Source organism: Littorina saxatilis, linkage group LG17 (genome assembly GCF_037325665.1).
Source record: "Littorina saxatilis isolate snail1 linkage group LG17, US_GU_Lsax_2.0, whole genome shotgun sequence".
Taxonomy (NCBI): domain Eukaryota; kingdom Metazoa; phylum Mollusca; class Gastropoda; order Littorinimorpha; family Littorinidae; genus Littorina; species Littorina saxatilis.
Genome location: NC_090261.1, coordinates 37,591,866 through 37,617,372, shown reverse-complemented (window position 1 = coordinate 37,617,372; position 25,507 = coordinate 37,591,866). Strand labels below are relative to the sequence as shown.

Sequence of the window (25,507 nt, the reverse complement as noted above, 5' to 3'; positions counted from 1 at the left end):
TTTCTTTTTCTTTTTTAAAAGCTTCATCAGAAACACCAAACTAAATCAAGACAGCCTTACGTCCCTGCTGAGTTTCTTCCATTCCCTCTTTCCCTAAAACTCTGTTACTATCAGCAAACCTTTAAATGATACACTCAAAGCATGAGGACTTGAACCACTGACTGCATGGAATGTCTACATACCTCTTTCCTCGATGCGTCTCACTAGTTGATGTTCCCCCCACTTCAATACTGCAGATAGCACTTCCACTTCTCCTGCCTGCAATCATCAAAAATATATTCAGAATCAAAAATAAATCAGAAATGTTGGAAGCATGTCTTGGGTCTTTGAGGTAGTGATCTACTATCAACACTAAAGAAGGAGAGACATATTTGTAGTTATCATTCCTCAGCATACAGAGCAAAATGCAATCATTCTATCTAATTCTTTTCATAAGTCTGTATGTTTGTATCCAAATGTCACATTTTTTCACACTCTTGCCCTTTCTGACTCTATGCATGGGTGAATAAGAATCAGCCACACATTCACATGCAGATTTTCACGTCATAGCATATTCTACTTAACTAAAGGCATATCTTCACATTAAGGACTCAGGAGTCAGAACCCAATGCTGCCATGTCGTAAACAGTCAATTTCACACACCCTCTCGCTAGCGACTGGCCTGCAATGTAACGTGGGAAATTTTCCCCATGTGACATTATTTCCTACGAGACATTATAAGCCAGTCACTAGCGAGGGGGTGTGTTTCACTCTCAAACACGTGTACAGGAAGCACGACATGTCAATATTTGTCCGAGCAAAAGCAAGGGTACTCACTCTTTTAGTTTCACAACCCATACAAACCCGACAGAGTCATTTCCAAACAATCGAGGGCCATCCTTCAGCCAAACTCACCTGCAGAAAGTCGGAGGAGAGGATGTCCTTGAGGTAGTCCTTGGAGAGGTCGTGGAGGACACTGGAGTGGGCCACCTGCAGGAACTCCTCCGTCAGGTAGTGGTGCGCCTGCCTGGCCACCCACTGCGAGCCGTGCGCCTCCCGACCCCAGCCCCGCATGCTCACCACGTTCTCCACACACAGGTTGTCCACCATCACGTCCTCACAACCTGTGTGAATAGAGTGTAAAATGTTATCTGGGGTCTTCATTTCATTTTTGTGGTATGTACTTGTAGTACTAGTAGTTGTACCGTGATTGATATCACAACACACTTACACAGTGTATCACTGTATGTGACTGCGAAGTTCAGGTATCACATGTCGATGGCTTGTGCACAAATAGCATATTTCTTATCATTAGCAATTCCTAATTCAAAAGATAAATCCGAAGAAAGAAAAACAATACATTTTTTATTTAAAACAAAACAATACATTTTTTTTTAAAGCAATGTCAGAAACCACAGATCAATCATGTCTACATGATCAAGTCTCTCCAAAAGTAAAAATGTCCAATGTAATTTTTTTCCAAAACATAACACTGTAAGTTTTCTCAGCGAACAAAGTTTTACCCTTAACATCACACACAAATATTGTGCTTTAGCGATGAACAGAACAGATCAGCAAAGAAATGATTTCACACAATCTTCACCGCTGATACACAGAGTTTGAAGTTAGCATCCCATTACAATTTCACATGGTTACAGGTTAGTTCAACTACCTTGTACCCCACAATCACAGCTTGCACTTTTTATGTGAACAAGAACACCGATAGTGATACTGATACCCAAACTCTTGACACAAACGTCAAGCTAAACTCACCTTGAGACAGGACCTGGAAGTCGAGGAACAGGCCGATCTGGTAGACCTCCATGGCCTCGTCCACCACCGTCATGTGACACTTGCCCGTCGACACCATGGCCTGGATCTCACTCAGGCTGCACATGCTGGTGGACCCCCGCATCACGCTCGACATATCCACCACATCGTGGTACAATGCACCCAGAATAACACGCGCGTAACGACGGGGAATCACGCTCTCGTCAAGCACAATCCTTGAAGGAGCTCGCAGGGCTCTCTCTGTGGCCTCCTCCCCGGACTTTGCTCGGCGGTTGATGAGGTTACGGAAGAAGGGGGAACGGGCTGCCAGGATCGCTTTGTGACAGGGGAACTCATACTTTGAAGTCCTTGTGGCCTGGGCAGTGCCCTCCCCTTGGCTGGCCGACAGCCCGTCAGAGTGATCCTCGTTAGAAAAGACCAACAACGCGTCACTGTAGTCACCGCTGTCTAGCAACGTCTTCAAGTCGTGTTCAAGGGCGTTCGGCACGCCAAACTCGCTAGCCAGGCGAGCCAAAATCTCACCGTTTTCTAAATGCAAATCTTTTGTGTTGAGCTCATCAGTGTAGAGGTAGTGCAATAGGGCGGAGAAGAGGGGAAGGTCCACGCCAGGTGTTTTCAATTTGATGGGCACTTGTGCCCCAAACTCTGGGTACCGAGACAGCAAGTTCCTAAAGAAGGGGCTCCGTGAAGCCAGAATTGCCCTGTGTGCTGGGAAACACGTCCCTTTGTAAATCAAATCCACGTCCGTACAGAATTTACAGTCGTAAAGCGTTGACAGGTCCTGCCGAAGCGTCCGAGCGGTGGGTCGAGCAAAGTTGGCGGCAACATGAAGTTCTTTGAGAGCAGCGGCTGCTTCATACTCCTGGACAAGACCAGCAACATCCCTAACCGACCAAGCGGAGATCATTTCCCGCAGCGCCTTGGCGTAGTCCTGAGAGCGACTGTGTCGTCTCATTCGTATCAACTTCTTGCGCAGCGTGGCAAACTTGGACGCCTTCTTCTTTTTCTCACGCATGGCCACCTCAGTGTCGGGAACCCCATAACCCGTGTAGAGTCGAGCCAGGGCTGAGCGGGACCCCGACTGTGAGCGGTCTGGAAGCGAGGTGTTGGCTCCCATGGTTCAAGTCTGATGTCAATCTCTTTATGCGTCTTTTATTCCTGTCATGTCATTTTGATTGTGGTTCATCTGCAACAGAAAAAGAGAGCACAGTTACAATCATGTTCAAGAAATGATACAGGATAGAAGGAATACCTTTCCTTGCAAATTCTGCATTGTCGCCTGATTCATTAAAACTACGGAGCATAAAGACCAAGCAGACCAAACAAATAAAACCAGGTGGCTGCTTAGTACTAGTAGCAGGCCTGAAAGTGGCAAGTATTTTACTCGCCATGGCGAGTAGAAATCTGTAAATGACGAGTAAAATTGTTAATCAACTCGCCAAAGGCAAGTAAAGTTGCTGAAACACTGAATTGAAATGGTTGGTTTGGCAAGTAAAATTTGCTCTCTGGCTAGTAAATTATGAGAAGTACTAGCCAAAGGCGAGTGCCCCATTTTGTGGACTTTTAGCGCTGAGTAGGAAGACATCAGGAGCACACAGACACAGCTGCTACATACCAGGGGAGAATTAAATGAACCTGACACTGACATCAGCAGATCATCAAAACTAAAATTTAATGCAGAAGAATAAACTATCTCCAAGTTCAACAGGTTAATCAATTAAGGCAACCTAATTCTTAGAGACCATTTCAATCAAGATAATGTTTTTATCAGCACTCTGAAAATAAGGTTTCTTGTGAGAGACTATAACTTCAAAGTAAGGACATATTTTATTGTCGCTTGGTGTAATTAATGCCTCTAACTTAAAAATGACCCTGTTGTGAAAGTAACTGAACACACAGTAAAGGCACACTTCAGACTAGCATCCACTGTGTCTGTTCATTAACACTGTAATCCTATCAGTGGTTTTCACAAGAACATGGGCAGTAGTACAATTGCTGTACAAACAAAGTAAGCTAACTATACAATGATTACCCACTAATCTCGAACTAATCTATCAAATAAAGCATCCAGCAATGATCAGTGTTCCCTTATCAAAACCTACTGCTTTTTAAAATCGATTTTATAAAACACTACTAGTTCTTATCCCACACCAAGCCTAAAACAAAATCCCTGTAACCGCGTACAACATGTTAACCAGCTTCAAAGCAAAACAACAAACATGAGCAAAGCAGAAACAAAGTTTCATCTTCAAAAGAGTTCAGTATGTGCACTGTACATGCTAAGTTTAGTGTGGTGTACTGAAATAACCCCAGGCAAGGGATGAAATAAACCCAAGCAATGGACCCAGAGACCAGACGACCCAGAGACCAGACGCAGGGAGGGGAGACAGTGCAGGCAGACATGATGACCACAGAAGACCGCAAAGCTGTCAGCACCTGATCATCCTCCCTTTGATGAGCGGCCATAACTCACCTCTAGGGGGCACTGCCAGCACCCTGCCCTGGAGCCAGACCGCTTGTTAGAGATGATCAGATATCAGCGGCAGTCAGGGTAGACCAGTTAATCAGAGTGCAACCTCCTCCTCGCAGGAGGGAAGGAGGAATTTTTTAATTTTTTAAGGGATCCTCTGAACACTCAGCAGTTGTTGTATGACAGTGGTACCCCGTTTTAAGACTTTAAACAATGTGAGAAATCAGGTCTTAAAACTAAAAGGGAGGTGAATTTAAGTTCCACTACAGGTATTAGTGTGAAATATCGTAAAGCTTAACTATTAACTATTATGTAATTGTAAGCAGAGTGAAATATCATGTTCTATGTTTTATCAAATATGAGGCACTGCCACCAGAGCCAGCTGATGAAATTTCAAGCACTCTGGGATCGCATTAGCCAAACATTTCCAGTATTTTATATTACATAATTCTAAAAATACCATGAAATCAGCAGCCTGTCATATTACATCAAATACATGAACCATGGAAAATTGGAATAACAATGAATGTTTAAAAATAATGCCACAAGATCACAAGTGAAATATTAATAATGAAGTAACACTAACAGGTATGAAGGTGAGAAAATAGAAGAAATTATTTTTTTTTATCGTCACATCAAAACTCACCCCTTTTATCCATTCCATGCTTCAGTCATAATACGCGCAAGTGTAAACACAAGTGAAATATTCAGCCCTACATAACCCACATTCCCCCCCCCCCCCCCCCCCCCCCCCCGCGCTTGTAACTGCACCTGCTTTTAAGCGTCTTCATTTTTCAAACACGAGTCTTCATTTTTCAAACAGGCAGCAGCAAATATCCTGCTGTGCCGTAAGTGATTAATAAACAGCCAGAAAGTTGTCCTTACCATTCTATCTCACCCTTGCTTCAACTTTCCGCCTGGTTTCTATGTGCTAACAGTACTCCACCCTTATAATACCACGAGTTTCATTTCAAAACCATTCCACGAGAATAAACAGGCTTAAAAACTACCACAGCAGCTTGCCTACACGCTTCAGTGATCTCTTATGTGCCAAGAGTTTGTCATTTCCTTTGCAAAGTATGACATGCTGAACATACTCCAGTGCACTTCTGTGTAAAAGGGATAGTACAAATAAACTAAAAGCAGCCCACATCTAAACACTACAGTACTTGGACAAGTTAAAAACACACTGTATCATACATCAGGTTATTATGTTACTGCTGTGACCGACTTTCCACTTGCTACTGGCGGTGTTATTGTTGGCCTTTCAGATTCAGTGTAAAAACAGATTTTGTGTCCTTTAAAGTTTCTGTCCTTGTGGTGAATTGTTTGTGTTTTTGATTTGTGTGCATAGTCCTGTGTGTGCACATGCTTTTGTTTCTTGATATTCTCACTTGATCTTCTCAGCTTACCCCTTTAAACTTTTTTAAGCATACAAAAAATGAGCCTTATTCTGTACTTTTTCTTAGACTTTAGAGCTGTCAATTACACCAAGAAATTAAAAATTGCTTAGACCAGACCACACCCCCACACCCCCCCCCCCCCCCCGAAATAGAAAGCCAATATTGTCAGTGAACTTTCTCAGTACAACAGTTATAAGTGCACATATTTTTTTCCCATTTGATGGAATTTACGAACTGTAAGATATGCTCTGTATTGACAGCCATTTTACTTTCAACTCACCCTCAATGCATTACCACAATTAATAGACCAAGAAAAGACAAACAAAAAACATTTAAAACAAGAAGCAGCAGTCCATTTGGCATTTACCCCCCTCCCCGCTAAAAAAAAAATCACCCTTACCCCCTTTTCTCAGACCTATAACACCCCACACCCATACAACACCATCACCAATGACAGCAAAACAGGCCCAGTTGGTGCTGTTGACTTTATGGAGGGAAAGCAAAGGCCCCCCAAAGCCAAGGTAATAAAGAGAAACTGGAAGCAGACAGGGAGAAGGTGATGAGAGACTAAACAACCCAAACTCAGGGAGATCAGGACCAGATTATTTATGGCTGCCAGGACCCCATAGGGGGCCCAATGCATACTCTGGGGTTTTTTTCTGAATAGGGTCTGTATATGTATGTGCTCCATAGCTCAGCCTTTAGAAAAGTTCCTTCATTCAGTTTCAGACTTGGTGTCTTAGTATTGGCACATAAGTTAGTTTTTTTTTTAAACTGTGTCTACTAAAGGGCACAAACGTTGTTTGTCTTTCTGGTTGTCTAGTAAATAGTATAGCCTATAGGGTACAAATGACTGTCTGTCTTTTTAAGGGTCTGGTGTCCTGTGTAGTGCACAGAGGAAGAAGAATTTTTCAAACTCATGTTCACAATTACATGGAACTTCTGCACTACCGTTCAAACCAAAAAGAACAGTAAACAAATGCTAACCATCCAAGGGCGGAAAGTCTGCATGTTGGTCAAACAGAACACAAATAATTAGCTCATCATATCAATTATCATGCATTTGAACCACAACATACAAACTGACCATAATTATCATTGATACCAAGTCCTTGTCCTCAGTTTCTACTCAGGACACACCAATGCACACAAACTTTCGTTACCACCATTCCTGATTTTCTCAACAACAGAGGGCAAAAGGATGTGTGTGTGTGTGTGTGTTTATGTGTGTGTGTGTGTGTGTTTATGTGTGTGGAGGGTGAGGGGGTAGGAGGAAAAAGAAATGCAAGGGTACTCTCACAACTAAACTCAATAACACCACAGTTACTAAATTACCTTATTTACTCTCAACATCTCATCAATTACTGAATTGAAGTAAGTCAACTGTACACCATTTGTTAGTGGGTCAATGGAAATATCTGAGATGATAATACACTGATAAAGCTATACCCCCTTCACCTGCATGAAGCATGTGTGAAGAAGAAAAGATGTGAAGTTATATATATATGAAGTCTTATATCGCGCGCATATCTCCAGACTCAGACTCAAGGACTACCCTACCCTACATTTATGGACTAAGAACAGACCACATAGTGGGGGCTAGGTAGGTATGTACATGCAAACACTGAACCAGAGTGCAATGGCCAAAGATCTTCTATGCAGTGAATATGGAGAGGCACTGAGCTGAAGACAGCTCCTGCATTGCTGGCATGCCAGCTTGTCAGAAACAACTATACTGGGCACAGGCCACAGGGGGAACCACAGGGGGAAGGGGATGGAGAAGAGAAAGGGGCAGTTGAGACTGAGAGAGAGGGAGGAGGAAAAACGTTCTTCTTGTAGGTGTAGTGGTAGGTGATGCTGGTCGGTGTGAAGATTTATGATAGCAAGGTTTTTAAATGTAGTGTAGTGATTTCTGTATAAAGTATACAGTGGAACCCCCAATTCAAGACCTAAAAAAACATACAGTGGAACCCCCATTTTAAGACCTAAAAAAAATATAAGCAGTGAAAACCAGGTCTCCAAAACGAGGGAGTCTTAAAATGGAGGTAAATTGACAAAAATAATGAACAGAAAATCTGAAGGAAAAAAAGGTCTGAAAAGAGGGTAAGTGGTACAGTGGGGTTCCACTGTACCATGATGTGTTTAAAGACACAGTCCTTCCTGCACACACAATCATCATCATCATCACAGATCTGTCTGTGCTTTCACTTGGAATAGGATTAAGACTCAGAGCATCTCTTCACTTGGAATAGGATTAAGACTCAGAGCATCTCTTCACTTGGAATAGGATTAAGACTCAGAGCAATCTCTTCACTTGGGCACATGACTGTGTACAACAAAAAAATGTTTTGTTGAATCAATCTAGCAGATTGACAAAGGTGTCACTTATTGACATATTGTAGTAATATAACAGTAATATAATAGATATAATAGTAATGCAACAGAAAAACTCCCACACTGCAAAGAAAGCCGACAGCCTGTTCATTTTTGGCATATGTTTCAGTTGAAGGTTGCTCTTACTCAAGTTACTGTCTTAGTCTTATCTCATGATGAAATCTGAACAAATCTTTGTGGATCACTTAGTGACTTACACAAGAAGGAATGTACCTTTAAAATGCACTGAGATTGCACAATCTTTCAGATGACTGAAGAAGATGATAGTGGCAGACATCTGACTTTGTGAAACAGCTGTTCCTTGCTGATGAACGCTGATGCCCTAAATCCTCGGTGCTCAACCTTTCCCTAAAATGCCATAAATTGGCTCCCAGAACCCCCCCTCACACATCACACAAGGTACGGATTCACACCCTACATTTTAAAATTGAACATGCTGAGCACACAGAAAAATCATTTTGTTGCATGCAGTTGTTTTAATTTTTGTTACTTGAAATTGAATGAAATCCCAAAATAAATAAACTGCTAACGTTCCAAACTTCACAATAAAAACAAACAACAAGAAGAGCAAACGCTCGATCGAGTCACTTTCGCAGTTCTGAATATTTATATATGAGGCATCAGATGGACAGGAAGAAATTGTTATTCACAACACAATGAGTCACGTTCACATAAAATTTGAGCCCGGTCACTTTTATAGTTTCCGAGAAAAGCCCAACGTTAAGTTGTGTGTTGCCGAACAGAAAAGGCTAGTTATCTCCCTTGTTTTTCTGATAACGTTCGTAAAAGGCTACAGATGTAAATACTTTGATGTAAAGAATAATCCTACAAAGTTTCAATCACATCCGATGAACTTTGTCAAAGATATAAAATGTCTAATTTTTCCTTTGACGCTGACCTGTGACCTTGAAAAAGGTCAAAGGTCAACGAAACCATCGTTAAAGTGTAGAGGTCATTGGAGGTCACGACTAAACAAAATATGAGCCCGATCGCTTTGATAGTTTCCGAGAAAAGTCCAACGTTAAGGTGGTGTCTACGGCCGGCCGGCCGGCCGGCCGGACGGCCGGCCGGCCGGCCGGACAGACTAACACTGACCGATTACATAGAGTCACTTTTTCTCAAGTGACTCAAAAAGGTATATTATTGGAAAGTTTAATTTATGACAAAACAAAACGTTACGTTCACTAATCTTCGACCCAGCAGTCTTTTAATAGTTTTATGTGGACAGACCGACAAATACTTATAATATTAATAATCCTTGCCTACCCTTGGCTTTCCCTTTCAGGCAAAATAAATACCCAGCTATTGTTCTGTCTTCTTCTTGTTCGCTCCTGCTATTGTTTTGTGATTATTGCATCTCTGGCAATCAATAAAAATAACTCTTTCTGAGAAGGTTGTTCCAAATGTGAAAGTTAGTACACATGCCAAATACTGCCCCAAGGTGCATTGTTTCTACATCACTGCGTACTATGCCTTACAGTACACGTTTCTTTGAAAATAATAAGCTAGCACTAGCAGGCTCCCTAGCGGTGGTTACCACCAGCACCAATTTAAAGTCATACAATCATCATTTTGCTAAGGAGGATGGGATAAATCATTTATTTCTTGTATACATGTGCTACTACTACTTCCTGCCTTCAATTCTTGCTAATGACAAAGAAACGTTTTTAAAATTGTATTGAGCATTTGTTAGATAGCGTACGCCAACGTCATCTGGCACCCGTGTTTGAAGCCACAACCAGCAGCCCTAGAAAGGGTGCAAAGGTTGACCTCGAAAATGATTACCGTTTTAAAAAACATGACATAAATGTCGACAAGCTGCGTGCACCAAATCTCCTGACTCTTAATAATAAAAGGTAATATCAACAAGTTAAGAGGTGACTTAAAACAGACATACTTTTCATGGTATCAATCGACGATGTCACAGTTGAATTTTTTTTTTAATTTAAAAAAATAAATCTACCACTGATACAAGAAAAATCACTGATACTAAGATCTTTATCGAATAGTCAAACTCACATTAGAAAACACTGTTTTTCTAACAGAGTTGCACCTTCATGGAACACAATGACGGATATTGTTAAACGTGCACCAAATCATTGATTTAATACTCGACTAAGTACGGTATTGAATCGCTGTATATTTATCATGACTGACATTGAGAAAACGATTTTGAGCATGCAATTGATGACTGACCTACAATAAATCTTCAATCCTAACCCCCCCCCCAGGTATGTCGACTACTTTTCTGGGCATGCATGCCTTTACACTGTAACTATATAGCTCAGTTGGTAGCGCGCTGGATTTGTATTCAGTTGGCCGCTGTCAGCGTGAGTTCGATCCCAGGTTCGGCGGAAATTTATTTCACAGAGTCAACTTTGTGTGCAGACTCTCTTCGGTGTCCGAACCTCCCCCCGTGTACACTACATTGGGTGTGCACGTTAAAGATCCCACGATTGACAAAAGGGTCTTTCCTGGCAAAATTGCTTAGGCACAGTTAATAATTGTCTACCTATACCCGTGTGACTTGGAATAATAGGCCGTGAAAGGTAAATATGCGCCGAAATGGCTGCAATCTACTGGCCGTATAAAATTTCATCTCACACGGCATCACTGCACTTAGAGCGCCTAGAACTGTACCCACGGAATATGCGCGATATAAGACTCATTGATTGATTGATTGATTGATTGACTAACCGAATGGCGACACCCTCCTTTTTCGTCAATAATGACTTTGATCTTTTTACCAGTGAGTGTCAAAATTCGTTATTACCTGGCACACGCGCCCCTCCTTCGTCCCTACTACAGTGGAGTCCTCCCACAACGACCCCTCCTAAAAATGACTCCCTCCATTTGCCGACCACTTTTCTGGGCACGCATGCCTTTTACACTGTAACTAACCAAATGGCGACACCCTACTTTTTCACTACAGACGACCGACCTACCAAGAAAGGGTCAATAACGACTTTAATCTTTGAACCAGTGAGTGTCAAAGTTCGTTATTATCAAGCACACACCCCCCTGTTTAGTCACGCAGACCATCATGATCCAGGTGTGGTGGTAAGCAATCAGTAAGTGCCTGCAAATCTAGTGGCCTGCGGCTGTCCTCATCATTCCTTTTGTATGTATTCTATGGTTGTGTGCTCGCCAACTTGGTTAATTAATGAATTATCCTGAATAAACATTTTAAACACTTCTCTTGACTAGAGTTTGTGAGGTGTCTGTCAAAGCGCTCTGTGTTAGTTCAATTTAATTTTAAATCGTTGACGTGTAAAGCTGGCGACTCCAACAAAACAACACTAAACAACAGTAGCAGTACTAGCTAGAGTAAGTCATAGAGAGAAGCAACAATGGTCAGGATGAAAGAAACCACGATCGGATTTGCAAAAAAAAGTCTGGAAGGTGCGGGAAAACCCCAAATTTAATCAATATATTCAATGACAATTCTATTAGTAACAGGTGAGAAAGTAGAGAAAGCTGTGACACTGACAAAAAAAATTCAACAAGAAGTTGCCTCCCCTGTGTTTGTTTGTTTGTTTATTTGTTGCTTAACGTCCAGCCGACTACGCAGAGCCATATCAGGACGAGGAAGGGGGGGATGAAGGGGGCCACTTGTCAAGCGATTCCTGTTTACAAATGCACTAACCCATTACTTGTGTCCCAGCAGGCTTTAGTAAAACTAAATTAATACCTACTGGAAGATTACCAGTTTCCAGTATGTTAAAATAGGCTTAACCTATCTACTGCTGGACTTACATCAGAACACTAACAGATTAAACTATACATGAATCGCGAGACAAGCGGCAAGAGAAGAGATTTTTGGAAAAAATACAGGTGAATGAGCAAGAAGGCAGAAAAAAGAAAAGAATTCATGAAGAAAAAGAGAGAATGACAGGAAAGAGGAACCAAAAATCTATCTAACAGCAAACCATTAGAAAGCTCCTGCGGTTCCAAAAACAGGAGGGGCCTTTAATTTCAGAACCGCAGTGCCCCACTGCGGGACCTCCCCTGTGTGTGATCATGCAAACTCTACCCTCAGATTCCCAAGAAAGACTCCTCTTTTTATAACCAATTTGTGTGGACATTTTCAAGGTCGTTAGTGGGAAGTTTTACTGAACTACTAATACTGTAATAGTAAAGATCTTCTACTGCTTCGCTAAGATGCCTCACTCTTTCTTAGCGGCCTTTCAGAATCGAGTGTTTGCCACGCGAGGCTCTCATAGCAAATGTGAGCTTCTGGATAGGTGCGGCCGCTGGACAGCTATGCGCGCTGACTATTTATTTACAGTCTTTCGCTGGCATTATTTCTAAATGCGAGGTACAGTTTCAATAACATGTCTGTTGGGTGTTAGCAAAGATATGTAGCAGTAGAATATTTTCGGTATTAGAACCCTGCAGCCTGAGAGTGAGAAAAGAGAAGTCACACATCTTCCATAAACAAGGAAACATTTATTTTCACCTATCTCTCCGGCGGCATTCACTCATTGCAATGAAACTGCTTTGCTAGAAACTAAATTTTTGTCGACACCTACTATTTGAGCCAGCAAATATATGGAAAGGAAATAGTAAATCAAACAAAGATAGCTTATAATAGGTTTGTTTTAACTTCTGATCTGAACCAACTCATGACTGGCTAAGACCTTTTTGATAGGGCACACAAAAAAATAAGTTGTATGTTTCTGGTAACATGGCTACAAAAAATAGGGTAGGTAGGTAGGGAATTTTTTTTTGTATTTTTTTTTTGGTCAGGGTAGAAAATAACTATACAGTGACGCAGAGACTGGACTTACTATACAAAGAGAAAGACACATTACAAAACAAACAAGAAAATTTGCTGATTCAAATCAGCAGGTTCCCAGACGTTCCTTCATGTAATTTTTAGGTGAATGGTCAAAGTGGTTTCTTCAAAAAACAGTCATGGCAGGGTGTTTGTGTGTGACACTTGTCCGAGTGCTAGCGTGAAATAGTGAAATGGTCAAATAACGAAGGAAAAAATCTTGTTTTGTTCCCGATCAATATTATGCAAGCGAAATTTTTCCATGCCGACGACGATATGTAGATTGTTTTATGTCACACCCACAGCTTAAAAATAGTTTGGTTTGATCGAGAAATGTTTGAGTTATGAACAATAATAATAACAATAACAATAACAGCACTTTATTGTCCATTACAATATTACACTAATGGAATTTTTTCTTCGGCACACCCTGCCTGCCTGTAAACGATTATAACAACAATTGTATAGGACACACATAAAACATAAAACATAGGCTCACGATCACAAGCACACAGCATATTTCCAATAACACTAACCTAAAGTGCTGTCCTTGTCATCTTAAAATTGAGTAATTTTACAGATAATATCTAAAAGGTAAAAAAAACGTCTTTAAGACTATCACAATCAAATATGATATTGCACTATGTAAATTTACCCTCTCATATCACAGGAGTTGGGTTTCACAGCAGAGTAATCACATTACAAATATTACACACACACCTTCGCACATTGTTTGTTTTATTATATTTATTTGTCAACAACAAATGACGAGATAGAAAAATTAAAAATGGGAAAGAAAATGTGTTATGTAAACAAAATCCTGAAATCACTTTTAAATAAAATATTGTCGTCAACATGGGAAAATTGCGTTAGTGTCAATTGGTACAGTAAAGGTAAACAACATTTCACTTGACATTAGCGCAATTTTGCCATGGCGACGACGATATGTACATTGTTTTATGTCACACTCACAGCTTAAAAATAGTTTGGATTGACCGAGAAATGTTTGAGTTATGAAATAATTATATTTATTTGTCAACAACAAATGACGAGATAGAAAAAAAAATGGGAAAGAAAATGTGTTATGTTACACAGCTTAAAAATAGTTTGGATTGATCGAGAAATGTTTGAGTTAGGAAAATAGCAACTGCTTGGATTGTAAAAAGAAGTCTAGAAAATGGAGTTTTGGTGCATTAGTGAAAAACATAATTGGCATAATTATACATTGTTAATGTTAATTGAACATGATTCAGATATCATCAGCAACATGATTCAGATATCATCAGCAGCAAGTTATTGGCAAGTGAAACTGTAAACAAATGTTAAAGACAGTGGGTTTGAGAAACAGTAAAATATAGTTTGATACATGTAGTAATGATTGTTACGCATGCTGACGTTAATCAACGTGGAAAAATTGCGTTAGTGTCAATTGGTACAGTAAAGCTAAACGTTTCACTGGACATTAGCGCAATTTTTCCATTGATGTGAACTCCATTATTACTGTCACATCTGTTTTACAAATTACACCCATAATCCAAACCAACGCGCAAACACACACACACCACAACTACACACATATGTACTCGTTACCATTAGCCAACGCTCGTCACAACACTGATAGACTACGAAGCAATTTCTTCGATCATCTCTGCGCTGAGTCGGTTACACTTTTGCTCACCCCTGCCAACAATCTCAAACGTATCCTTTTTTTTCAATCACTACAAAATTATCATACAGCTTTTTATGTCTCACTAAATTATAAATCAGATGTATGTGGCTGTTTGTTGCCTTGAATGCCCCAAGGGGCAAAAATGAGTGTTTCTTCCATACTAATTAGCCTCATTTGCCTAAACCATATAGGAGTTATCCGTCCTTGGAGAGTTAAAAAAAAATATATAAATCCCATGCTAATTTCAAATACAGCGTTTTGCTATTCACTTCAATATAATAGTAAATAACAATCAAGAAATAACGAAGTCTTTAAACCACAATTTCCCAGATATTTACACTTTTCATTTTGTTTCAATTCACACCACAAAACATACACTTCGCCTTTTGCTATTCAGTCACAAGTCTAAATAATAATAGTATAAATCATAACTAATTTTCTTCACATCATCATAGACATAATGTTGCCTCACATGTTCTTTGTACAATCGTTGGTTTTCACAATAAATATTGCATTACTGTAATTGTCTTCTTTTTCTTTAACAATGTCTTTCCAAAAACAAAACTGTTTCTAGCACATTTATTAAGAATCCTTGCCGAAGTTTGGCGGCTAACTAATTGTATCATTTCACAATCACACAACATAGAGGGCCCCAAAGGGTTTAAAATCGTGATCGTGATTGGCGTTTGTTTCCCTTTCTGTGACCGTGATTGCCGAAATTTCCATTTCTGTGATCGTGATGGGACTTTGCCCGTGATCCGTGATGACAAAAAAATCAAGTCTCGTGATCGTGATCGTCATTTGTTTTCGTGATCGTGATGGGAATTATTGCAAAGCATTTTATTTTCAACGTACATTTTTCACAGCTGTATCACTCTATGATCCTCTATTCGTCAAGGTGTTCGTGATCGTGAAAACAAAAATCAAGGTAACTGTGATCGTGAAAGCTAAAATGTCCCTTCCCGTGATCGTGAAGATACCCCCCCTTTGGGGCCCTCAACATAATGTCTCTGGCACATTCATTCAAAATCCTACGATTTGTCACAAAAGCGGTTGCAAGCTGTCTCGATAGATTCCGACGTTCTAGCTTCAGTGTACCAGATGATACACTGTAATATAAATGGCCACTTTGTTTGGCTCTGGCAGATGACAAAATGCTAGAACTTTCTTCCATTCATTTCTACAGAATTGTCATACATTTTTTCATGGTGTTGGAAATGTGATGCCAATTAAGTACTCTCGAAAAGTTTAAACAAATTTAATAGCCTTTTTGGCCAATTTGCTTTCAAAAAATATCTTGGCAACATAACTGTGACATGTGATACATATGTCCAAACTGGCCTCAACGAAAAATGCACGTATCTTCTGGTCAATGGCATCACTGTGAAATCGTTTACGAAATATCATTGGACAAAAATAAAATAAAAAATCTGGCTGTAATTTCCAGTCACAATCAGTGATTTAGCTTTGCTACCTTTCTGTCTTTATCCTGAATTTACATGGGCAGGAAATAATAACAGTGCTCATCTGGTAGTTTCATGTCTACTGTGTACTGACGAATAGTACGATGAGTATAAATCGGAATAGTTTGTATATTGCTTCATCTGATTATTATGAAAATAGGAATGCTTGTTTAGCATAATACAAACCCTTTAAAGGAATGACCGTAGAAAGCACGTGGTTGTCAGAATTGTATTCATAAACGAAGGGAAAGAACCGTTGTGTGCCCTATCGCATGGCGTTGAAGCGAGTTACTTTCCTTACACCTTCAATGCTTTTGCCAAGGGTGCACCACGACCACCGGAAGCGATTGATGTCGTTAACTGTTTTTGGTCATATTTTTAGCGTGTGAGATCTGAGATAGTTTTTTATTTTTATTATATAACCTATTATAGTGTAATTTTGCATCATGCTGTAACACTTTCAAGAAAGAATGAAAAAAAAATTGAAATACATTGCTGCAAACAACTAAGTTTGCCGAAAATTAGTTCCGGAATGTCACCATTCACACAGGCAAATGCCTCCGCATAACCCAGACCTCTGGGTCTGGGAATGAGACAAAAGGCAGGGCTGAATATTGGCATCGCCCGATCTCCCCCGGCGGGTTCAAATCGCGTGGGGCGGTTCGAAATTCCTCTGAAATCGCCCCCCGGAGGCCAGACACATTGGCTAGACAGCTAACCCCCTCCCCTCACTTGACCGTGTCATCACCCCTCCAATGCCACGAGCCGCTGGCGATTGCATCAGCAGTCAAAACAGCTACCACCCCCCCCCCCCCCCCTCTCTTATCTTATCCTGCGCTGACCAATCCTTCAGAGACTTTCACATGTTGTAAAACAGTTTCCTCTCAGATAAAAACTCGGTCATTGACCCCGGGTAAGAAGGTCAGTGTCTGGACAGGCAACTGTGTTCAGATTGCAAGTACCGGTCATTGACCCAGGTCTCAAGGCTAACCAGCTTTTACAATGCATCTGCTTTTGATCTGACCGCCCATCCAGAGCAAACATATTCCCCCTCTGTAGTTTTCCTTTGATGTGCCTGCTATGTACCACTGATCCAGTTTCTGGGAAATGTATAGGTCATTGACTGCAGGAATACTCATTAAAACCGTTTTCTAAAATATGTTAACACCAGCTTTGCTGACCAACTTAGTACAAGTAGTGACAGTACTATTGCTGTCAATTATTTCCCTTCAAGTTCAACTAAGGAAGTAACAACAACAAAACGATCCAATATATGTGATAAAGAAGAAAAGACAGACCTTCAACAATAGGATAAGGGGTGCAACACTGCAACTCTTCTGAATCAAAAGCATAAAGATGACCTGTAAACAATTCTAGGATCAGGAAATCTGAACATCTGTTTGTTTTCATTAGGAAATAGAAATGAAATATAATGCTTTTGATTATTTATGACTTAAGCTGTGGTAAATTTGGCTGGTATGCAACTTTTATACTTCTGCTTGATCTAACAGTAATATTAATAACACACACATAAAGAAAAAGAAACAAAACAAGAAAGCAACTTCGAAAAAAATGTGTAGTCAGCTTTTTATACTTGGTTTTACACAACAAAAAACATAATTTAAATTAAACAAGAAATTCCTACGAGGTAGGAAAAACACCCCCGTCAAAGGGAAATAACCTTCTCAGTTGGTGGCAGTGACTGAGTGAGAATGGTTATTTCCCTTTGACCATTAAGATGTTCCTCTATAAGTCCTTGTATAATTTTAATCCACCAATAACTCCCTAACCGTGTGTTTGACTGGTCCCAATTTTTGTAAGGACCGTCTCAGGAATGTATAGAACCTGTTCACCAAGTTTGGTGACGATCGGTCCGTTCATTCTTGAGATCTATATGCGAACACAAACAAACAAACAAACAAACAAACACATCGAGTGAAACCTATACACACCCCTATACCGGGGGTGTAAAAATTGCTGATTTACTCTTTTGTTTAAAGTGTGTGTTTACCTTTATGTGGTAAGTAAAGTTCCATAGTAAATTACTTTGTAAATTGTGTGGTAGGGGGTACATAAAGGGGGTAACTTTTAGTGAGGTTTAGTGTGTGATTGTGTGACAAGGTGTGAATGTTGTTTTGATTTCTTGTTTCTTTGTGGCGGCTTTTATTATAAATTCTTTATTAAAACAAGGTTAATTATCATTATATTAAATTTTTTTATTTAAGTCATCAAGTTGTGTGTGTGTTTGTGGTAGTTATCAGTAGTGCAAATCCACATGTATGCATAATAAGTATGAATGTACGTCTTTTGTGTATGTGGTTAGCACGCGACGAGCCACTGGGGCGGTTGTAAGAAATCCTGGCCGGTTGGGATTTTGGGGGGCCCGGTTCAATTTTTGACTTACAGGCCCCCCTGGCCGGTAGCAAAAAAAGTTAAGGTACACCCCTGAAAAGGGATGCGGGGTCATCCCCCTTGTGTCGTCTGCCGGCTGTTACTTTCGTTTTGACGCTTTTTTTTAACAAATGCAATAAAAAAAAGTCTAGGGTCGGCGGGAAAAAACTAGGTAGGGTCGGGTGACCAGAAACATGCAACTTTTTTGTGTGGCCAAGTGAACAAACAGATGCTTCCACATCCCGGCGACAATTCATATTTTTATCATTCATGGGTCTTTATATTATTTTTACAACTGATGATAAAAATATTCACGCGACTACTCCGAACAGAGGCAATTCAAATCAGTCAAATCATTGAGCTTCAAAATCATCTCTCTCTAACTCTCTGTCTCTCCCTCTCTTTCTGTCTCTCTCTCTGTTTCTGTATCTCTTCTTTCTGTATCTCTTCTTTCTCTTTCTCTCTCTCTCTATTTCTCTCTCTCTCTCTCTATTTCTCTCTCACACACACACACACACACACACTTGACATGAGGATTGAAGGTAGATACTTATTTATATAAAAGCAGAAATAAATTACCCTCTTTCATTTTTTTCTTCTTTGAAAATCGGAAACAAATCTTTTCAGAACATATTGGACACAAGTTTGTGCAGTTAATAAAACCGCAAAAGGCACCAGTCGGCCGTTGTTTATACACAAGTTTAGTAACTGTTCAGTGCCAGCAGCAAGCCTGACCTTCCTAGTGGGCGTGTCACTGCCGCTGGGGCGAGCGAGCAAAAACGGGCCGAGTGACGCATCTTAGCGAAGCAGTAGAAGATCTTTGCTAATAGTGAGTACTAGTAGTAAGTACTCCTACTAATGGGAATTAATGGATGAGAAATGGAACTTAGCTTGACAATATCATGGTTTCACACAAAAGGACAAGGTGAAGGTACAAAACCGTTTTAAGGGCACTGAGCATCAACATATGCAGTATCGATTGGTCAACCGTTTATTTTTGACTTGTTGAGTGCAGTTCAGCATTTGCTCTAAATCTTAACAAAATCAGTAATTGAGTGCCCTGGAACTAGTGGAAGTGGAACTTCAGTCTTCATCACACAAAAATATTCATTCAGTCAACATTCGCTGTAAATTTATGTCTTCCTTATAGTGGTGTTTACGATTTTCAACAACGTCCAGACAATCAATTATTCAGTTAGTCACATCTCGTAAATTATGAGCTGTTCTGGCATTTCATTCTGGATCAACAGCGACCACAATAGCACTAGCACTAGTAGAAGAATGTCATAATGATCAACAAATGCTACCCACGCAAGTAACACTGATCGACTTCATTTGATAACAAACTGACCAAAGACTGCAAGAGACACTTATAATACACTTGAACTGATCACAAATGAGCTTAAAGGAAACATTTCTTACCTACAACTGATGCAAAGAAGGGTTGAATGGAGGTTGAGCTTCGTCCTGGCGAACTCCATCTTGATGTTGAAAAACACGAATCGTAGAAGGTTTTGTTCACTTATCCATTTCTCTAATATATGACAGTAAATCAATTAAGACGTATCAAAACGTTTCAGATGTAAAATTAAAGCACATTTTGTTACTGCAGTCAATTCTGATGGCAAATAATTCACGAAAAAAAGGCGTGTGAAATACTTATCAAGAAGAATATTTGGATACGAGTCCAGATTTTCAAGCCAAGTTTAATGCGAGGCAGCTAAACCTAATTTCCTCACAGATTGGGTAGATATCCTGTGTGGAAAGAAATCAAAAGACATGGAACCGTTTATTTAAATAAAATATGACTATTATTTTTAACAAATATTCATACTAGTCTACTAATCCTTTCCTTTGCATCTTTTCTCTCGTAACTAATTATGTGCGGACCATCGCAAACCGGAAGTGCTATTTTTCTTCTGTGAACGTGATCCAAATTTCGCCGCAAGTTCACAACAATGTCAGCCCCACTGAGAGGAGCTTTCAGGAGCTTGGAAGTCATAAATAGAGCCGTGGCGCAGCAAAGAGCCACTGTTATATCTGGACCTCCCAAGAACAAAGTTTCGATGGGGGTAAGTGTTTTACTTTTCTGTGAAAGTCGTATCGGAGAAGGGCCGGGATGACCAGTCAAGGTCAGGTTGTTCTACAACCGTTAGTACGTTACTACTGCAAACATAAGAGAGCCTAGAACAAAATTGTTGATTCCCAAACCAGACAGAAAAGATGCACTAATGGGCCTGACTGAAATTAACAATTAAAGCAGCACTAATCGGTCACGGTAAATAAGGTTGTCAGTGACTATGGTTCATAGAATCATACATCATGCACAGCCACAGTGAAGAGAGAAGTCTGTGTAGACAGCAAACTACTTGAACAAAGTTGAAGAGTCGGCTTCATGAAACGTTGAAGACTGAGGTCTAACACAGTAATAGCAAAGTAGGTAATCTTGAACTTCAGTGTGTTAAATTCATAGCTTAATGAACAAAATTTAATTTCTGATGTTGATCACCTTGACCCTGTGGCCAAGAGTGACCATGATGTTTTAAGTTTTCAGTTGTACATTGCGCAACAAAAAGAAAATCAGGAGGCGAAATATAACTATAACCTTAAGAAAGGTGACTACAGTAAGTTTAGAAGAATAGTTAAGGAGCATGACTGGTCAAATCTGGCCGAACTCGGCGTGGAGGAGGCCTGGAGCTGCATGAAGACCGTGCTACATGATGGTATGGAAAAGTGTATTCCCAAGGTAAAGAAAACACATAAAAAAATATGAAACCTAAGTGGTTGGATAATAAAGCCATGAGGCAGATAAAGAAAAAGCATAGCGCTTATAAGAGATATTTATGCACAAAGTCCGGACATGACTACCTAAGATACATTAAGATAAGAAATACTTGTACAAAAGACCTGAAAAAATCCCGTAAGGAATACGAAAAACAGATTGCAAAAGAAGGGAAGATAAACCCTAAGATGTTTTGGAAGTACGTCCAGGAGAGAATGAAGACTTCTACAGGTATAAGCACTTTGAAAAAGGTGGATGGATCTTTTGTGGTTGACGATATGGGTAAGGCAGAAACCTTAAATGAGTATTTTTCTAGCGTTTTTACACGCGAGGACGTGTCAGACATCCCGACTATGACGGAAGGCTGCTATTCAGATGGGGCATCCTTATCTGAAATAAGAGTGACACCCTTAGCAGTTAAAAAGAAACTGAAAGAGTTGGATGAAAATAAAGCCCAAGGGCCTGATCTAATCCCATCAAAGGTACTTAAGGAGTTGTGTGATGAACTATCTATCCCATTATGCTTGCTGTTCAACAAATCTTTGGAATCTGGAAATATACCAGGTGATTGGAAAACAGCGGAGGTAACCGCTATTTTCAAAAAGGGTACCAAGTCAGAACCAGGTAACTACAGACCAGTAAGCTTAACCTGTGTAACATGCAAGGTATTGGAGTCTCTTGTTCGGGATTCTATAGTGTCTTATCTCACAGACAATAATTTATATGCTGACTGTCAGCATGGTTTTAGAAAAAGACGTTCTTGTGTCACTCAACTCATAGAGGTCATGGAAGACCTCACAAAATTCGTTGATGAAGGTGAAGCCATAGATATAATTTACTGTGACTTTAAGAAGGCCTTCGATACTGTGCCGCATGAGAGATTACTCCTAAAGCTTGCATCGTATGGGCTTAGTTCCAGCGTCCTTCCCTGGATTCGGTCATTCCTGAGTGGCCGGTCCCAGAGGGTACGAGTTGGACAGGCAACGTCGAACCAAGCAGCAGTTCTCAGCGGAATTCCACAGGGCAGCGTTTTGGGGCCGGTTCTATTTACAGTGTTTATAAATGACCTACCAGATGTGGTTAGTGGTATAGTGAAGATTTTTGCGGATGATACAAAACTGTACAATAAAGCAACAAACAGTTCAGTCATGCAAAAAGACATACACTTACTTCAGGATTGGACAAATAAATGGAAATTATTTTTTAATGTTTCAAAGTGCAATGTTCTGCATTCTGGTAAAAAGAATCCCAAATATGACTACGTGATGACTGTCAATGATGCTATTGAAAAAATAAATGTATGTGATGAGGAAAAGGACATCGGTGTTGTTTTCGACAGCAATTTGTCATTCGACCCGCATATTCGAGGAGTTGTGTCAAAAGCTAATCAGAGGATTGGAATTATCAAACGAACGTTCTCATTTCTTGACAAGGACACCTTCTTAAAGCTATACAAAGCCTTTGTGAGACCACTGGTGGAATATGCAAATGTGGTGTGGAGCCCATTCCTCAAGAGACAGTCTCAGACAATTGAGAGGGTGCAGCGTCGAGCAACTAAAATTCTAAAGGAGTGCCGGGATAAGTCTTACGCGGACAGACTCAAATACCTAGACCTCCACTCTCTGAAGGGAAGGAGGACAAGGGGTGACCTAATACAAACATATAGAATTATAAATGGGGTGGATGACATTGACATGCACAAAATATTCACATTCAAGCAGACAGACAACACCAGAAACAGCCACGGAAAAATCTTTGTTCAACACTGTAAGACTAACAAGCGCAAGTTTTCGTTTTCTCAAAGAGTTGCTAACAATTGGAATGCACTACCCGCTAACATAAAATTCGCACCCACAGTAGACGCCTTCAAAAACTTCTTGGACAATTCTCCAAAATTTCTTAACCTTTTTTACGACTTTGATTGAAAGCATTGAAAGAATAGGGATTTAGGCATGCAAAGTATCTGACAAAGAAGGGGCACCAATAAGGCCTCGCGGCCTTCGGCTAACAAATATAGCCGCCCCTATATACTACTACTACTACTACTACAGTGGCATTCTTTACTAATTTTTGATACAAGTCCCTGTAAGTGTAATCAAGCCAAAGAACATTTGTCAAATTAATTGAGGGATTGAGCTCCAAACTTTAATAAGCATAATTAATTAATTTGGTTGTTTGCTCGACGAAAATGGTGTACGTTATAACCCAAGGGACATCATTTACACGGCGGAGTCGCCTCCCCTGACCCTGTCCGCCTGTACCGATAATTCCTTTGAGTCGTTTGACGCATGTAAACGAAATGCAACCGTACAGTTCATCGGAGTTCATTCCGTGACTTCAAAGGGATCTAAAATGACTTCTTATGATTACAAGTAAAGGTTCTACAAATTTGGAGGCTTCAATGTCTCTGAATTACATTTACAAGCTATGAATTTAACACACTAAAGTTCAACATTACCGCAAAGTACATATACTGCCCAGTTTGTCATTTCTTACCACTGTGCACACCAACCGGTGATGTTTTACTTTTACAGTTTATTGTTTATGTGCTCTCTTCTTATTATGAAAAGTCCTACACTAGCTTCTCTCACTCTGTTAGTCTGTAGACTGTATCATGGTGATTGGCAACTTGTGACAGTGAAATAGTGACAGTATTAATGTTCATTTCTAATTTGTAATTTGAGTTAAACTATTTTGTCTGTCATCGCACAGTGTTGTTTCAAGACTGGTTTGGCGCTGGTTTGAAAATAATGTATCCACTGGTCCTGGCTACAATAACAGGGATGGCCAAGTTCAAAATCCACCGGGCTAGTAGAAACCGCCTGGCAGCTTGCCCAGCTGGCCAGTAAAAATTCTGGTCAAATGCAAAACTTTTAGTTGCACTATCGAGTTTTGATTAATCTAAAGCCATATAAAATATATATGCAGGAACTTCTCTCATCTGCAAAATCAACACCATGTTCTACTTCTTGTGAAACAAAAATGAGGCACCTGTGCATGTCACCGCTGTTTTAATTGTATGAAGAAATTGAACACTTATAATTTGTTGTGTGGTATGTACCGGGCCAGCAAAATTTCTGGCGGGCTAGTGACTTTCTTGAAGTTACTTGCCCGACTGGCGAGATACAATTTTGAGATTTGGCCATCCCTGAATAAGATTGCTCATTAAAATTTAGGACCCCAGTGCTGCATGTCACATTTCAAAACCATCGGATGGTCAGATAAAAAAAAAAGTGCTTTGTGACTGATGGCCAATGCCTCAGCTGAGAAAAGCACCGCTGACTCAGTGAATCTTGTACTTGACTTGTTGAATCCGCTCACCTTCTGCAACAAAACACCCTTGAAACACGTTACACCCCACACACACCCATGCACTGAGGATGCATTATCTAAAAAATATTAAGTTACCACTTCAGCCTTTTCATTTGACATTTTGAGTGAATATGGTAAGTCATCACAGTAGAAGAGGATATTAGTCACCACAATGGTGCAGTCTTCACAGTTTACTTCTTTTTTTGCATGTGCACGTGTGAGTGAGCGAAATCCTTTCTAAACAAATGGCATTATTATGTTTCAGGAGAAAGCTGGTCTTGGCCTGGTCATGGTTGCATGTGTGTGCTCGCCTGCAGCCTACATCCTGGCCAACCTGGAGAGGTACCGTGGCGGCAAAGCTTAGTGATGGAAGACAACCGTAGAACTTTAGGATGATGAACTTTAGTGTGATTTGTGTGCCAGAGATGGATGACTGTGGCTAGACTAAAGCTTTGTGGACTTTGGACTCCAGTCCAAGCTGACGATGCAGACTTCATGACTTCATTTTTATTGGAAAAAGAGCATTGTTCTTCAGGAAGATGTGAATGTTCTTTTTTGTCAAAGCATAAGAAATGATCAATTGGACTTTTAACTAATAAAGACTAAGAATAGAGAGAGCAAATATTGTTTGAAGAATAAAACTGTCCATGAGCAGTAGGCAATTTGACCAAGGACAGTTCAGTTGAAGTTTCCTGTAACACCATCACAATGTCTGGACCTATCTTTATTACTTTTTGTTTTAGTTTCGATGTTTTGCTTTAAGTTGGACTAAAATTAAAACCGAATTCTTAAATTATGCAGAATGAGCATGCAAACATTGTGAACTACCGACTTGAATACATGTTTGAAGTGTGGCTTTTTGGATGATAAAGTCATTTCACGTTGTTTAATCGTTTGCTTTGTATTATATGTCTGTTTGTTTGCGTTGACTTTCTGTTGCTGTCACACTGTTTTATCCTCCGTCTCACTCTGAAATTCTCTTTTTCTATGCATACACACACACACACACACACACATTGACAAATCAACTCATAAAAATGTTGGTAGCAATTGTTTTCAACATGTTGGTCACATTC

At 40.1% G+C, this 25,507-nt stretch overlaps 1 protein-coding gene and 1 long non-coding RNA gene across 2 annotated transcripts in view; one reads left to right on the top strand and one right to left on the bottom strand.

Annotated features, from left to right (window-relative positions):
* LOC138951809 (BTB/POZ domain-containing protein 7-like) overlaps positions 1 to 19,870 on the bottom strand; it is a 31,975-nt gene extending 12,105 nt beyond the window's left edge. The window contains exons 1-4 of the mRNA XM_070323359.1: positions 19,760 to 19,870; positions 1,753 to 2,956; positions 895 to 1,103; positions 183 to 258 (exon numbers count right to left, since the gene is read on the bottom strand). Coding sequence (XP_070179460.1) covers positions 183 to 258; positions 895 to 1,103; positions 1,753 to 2,887 — 1,420 coding nt within the window. The 5' untranslated portion in view covers positions 2,888 to 2,956; positions 19,760 to 19,870. The remainder of the gene's footprint in view (positions 1 to 182; positions 259 to 894; positions 1,104 to 1,752; positions 2,957 to 19,759) is intronic.
* A 366-nt stretch (positions 19,871 to 20,236) lies between these two features.
* LOC138951823 (uncharacterized) lies at positions 20,237 to 25,316 on the top strand. Its single transcript, XR_011451226.1, has 2 exons — positions 20,237 to 20,409; positions 24,697 to 25,316. It is a non-coding gene; the product is annotated as an uncharacterized lncRNA (long non-coding RNA).
* Positions 25,317 to 25,507: the final 191 nt, after the last annotated feature.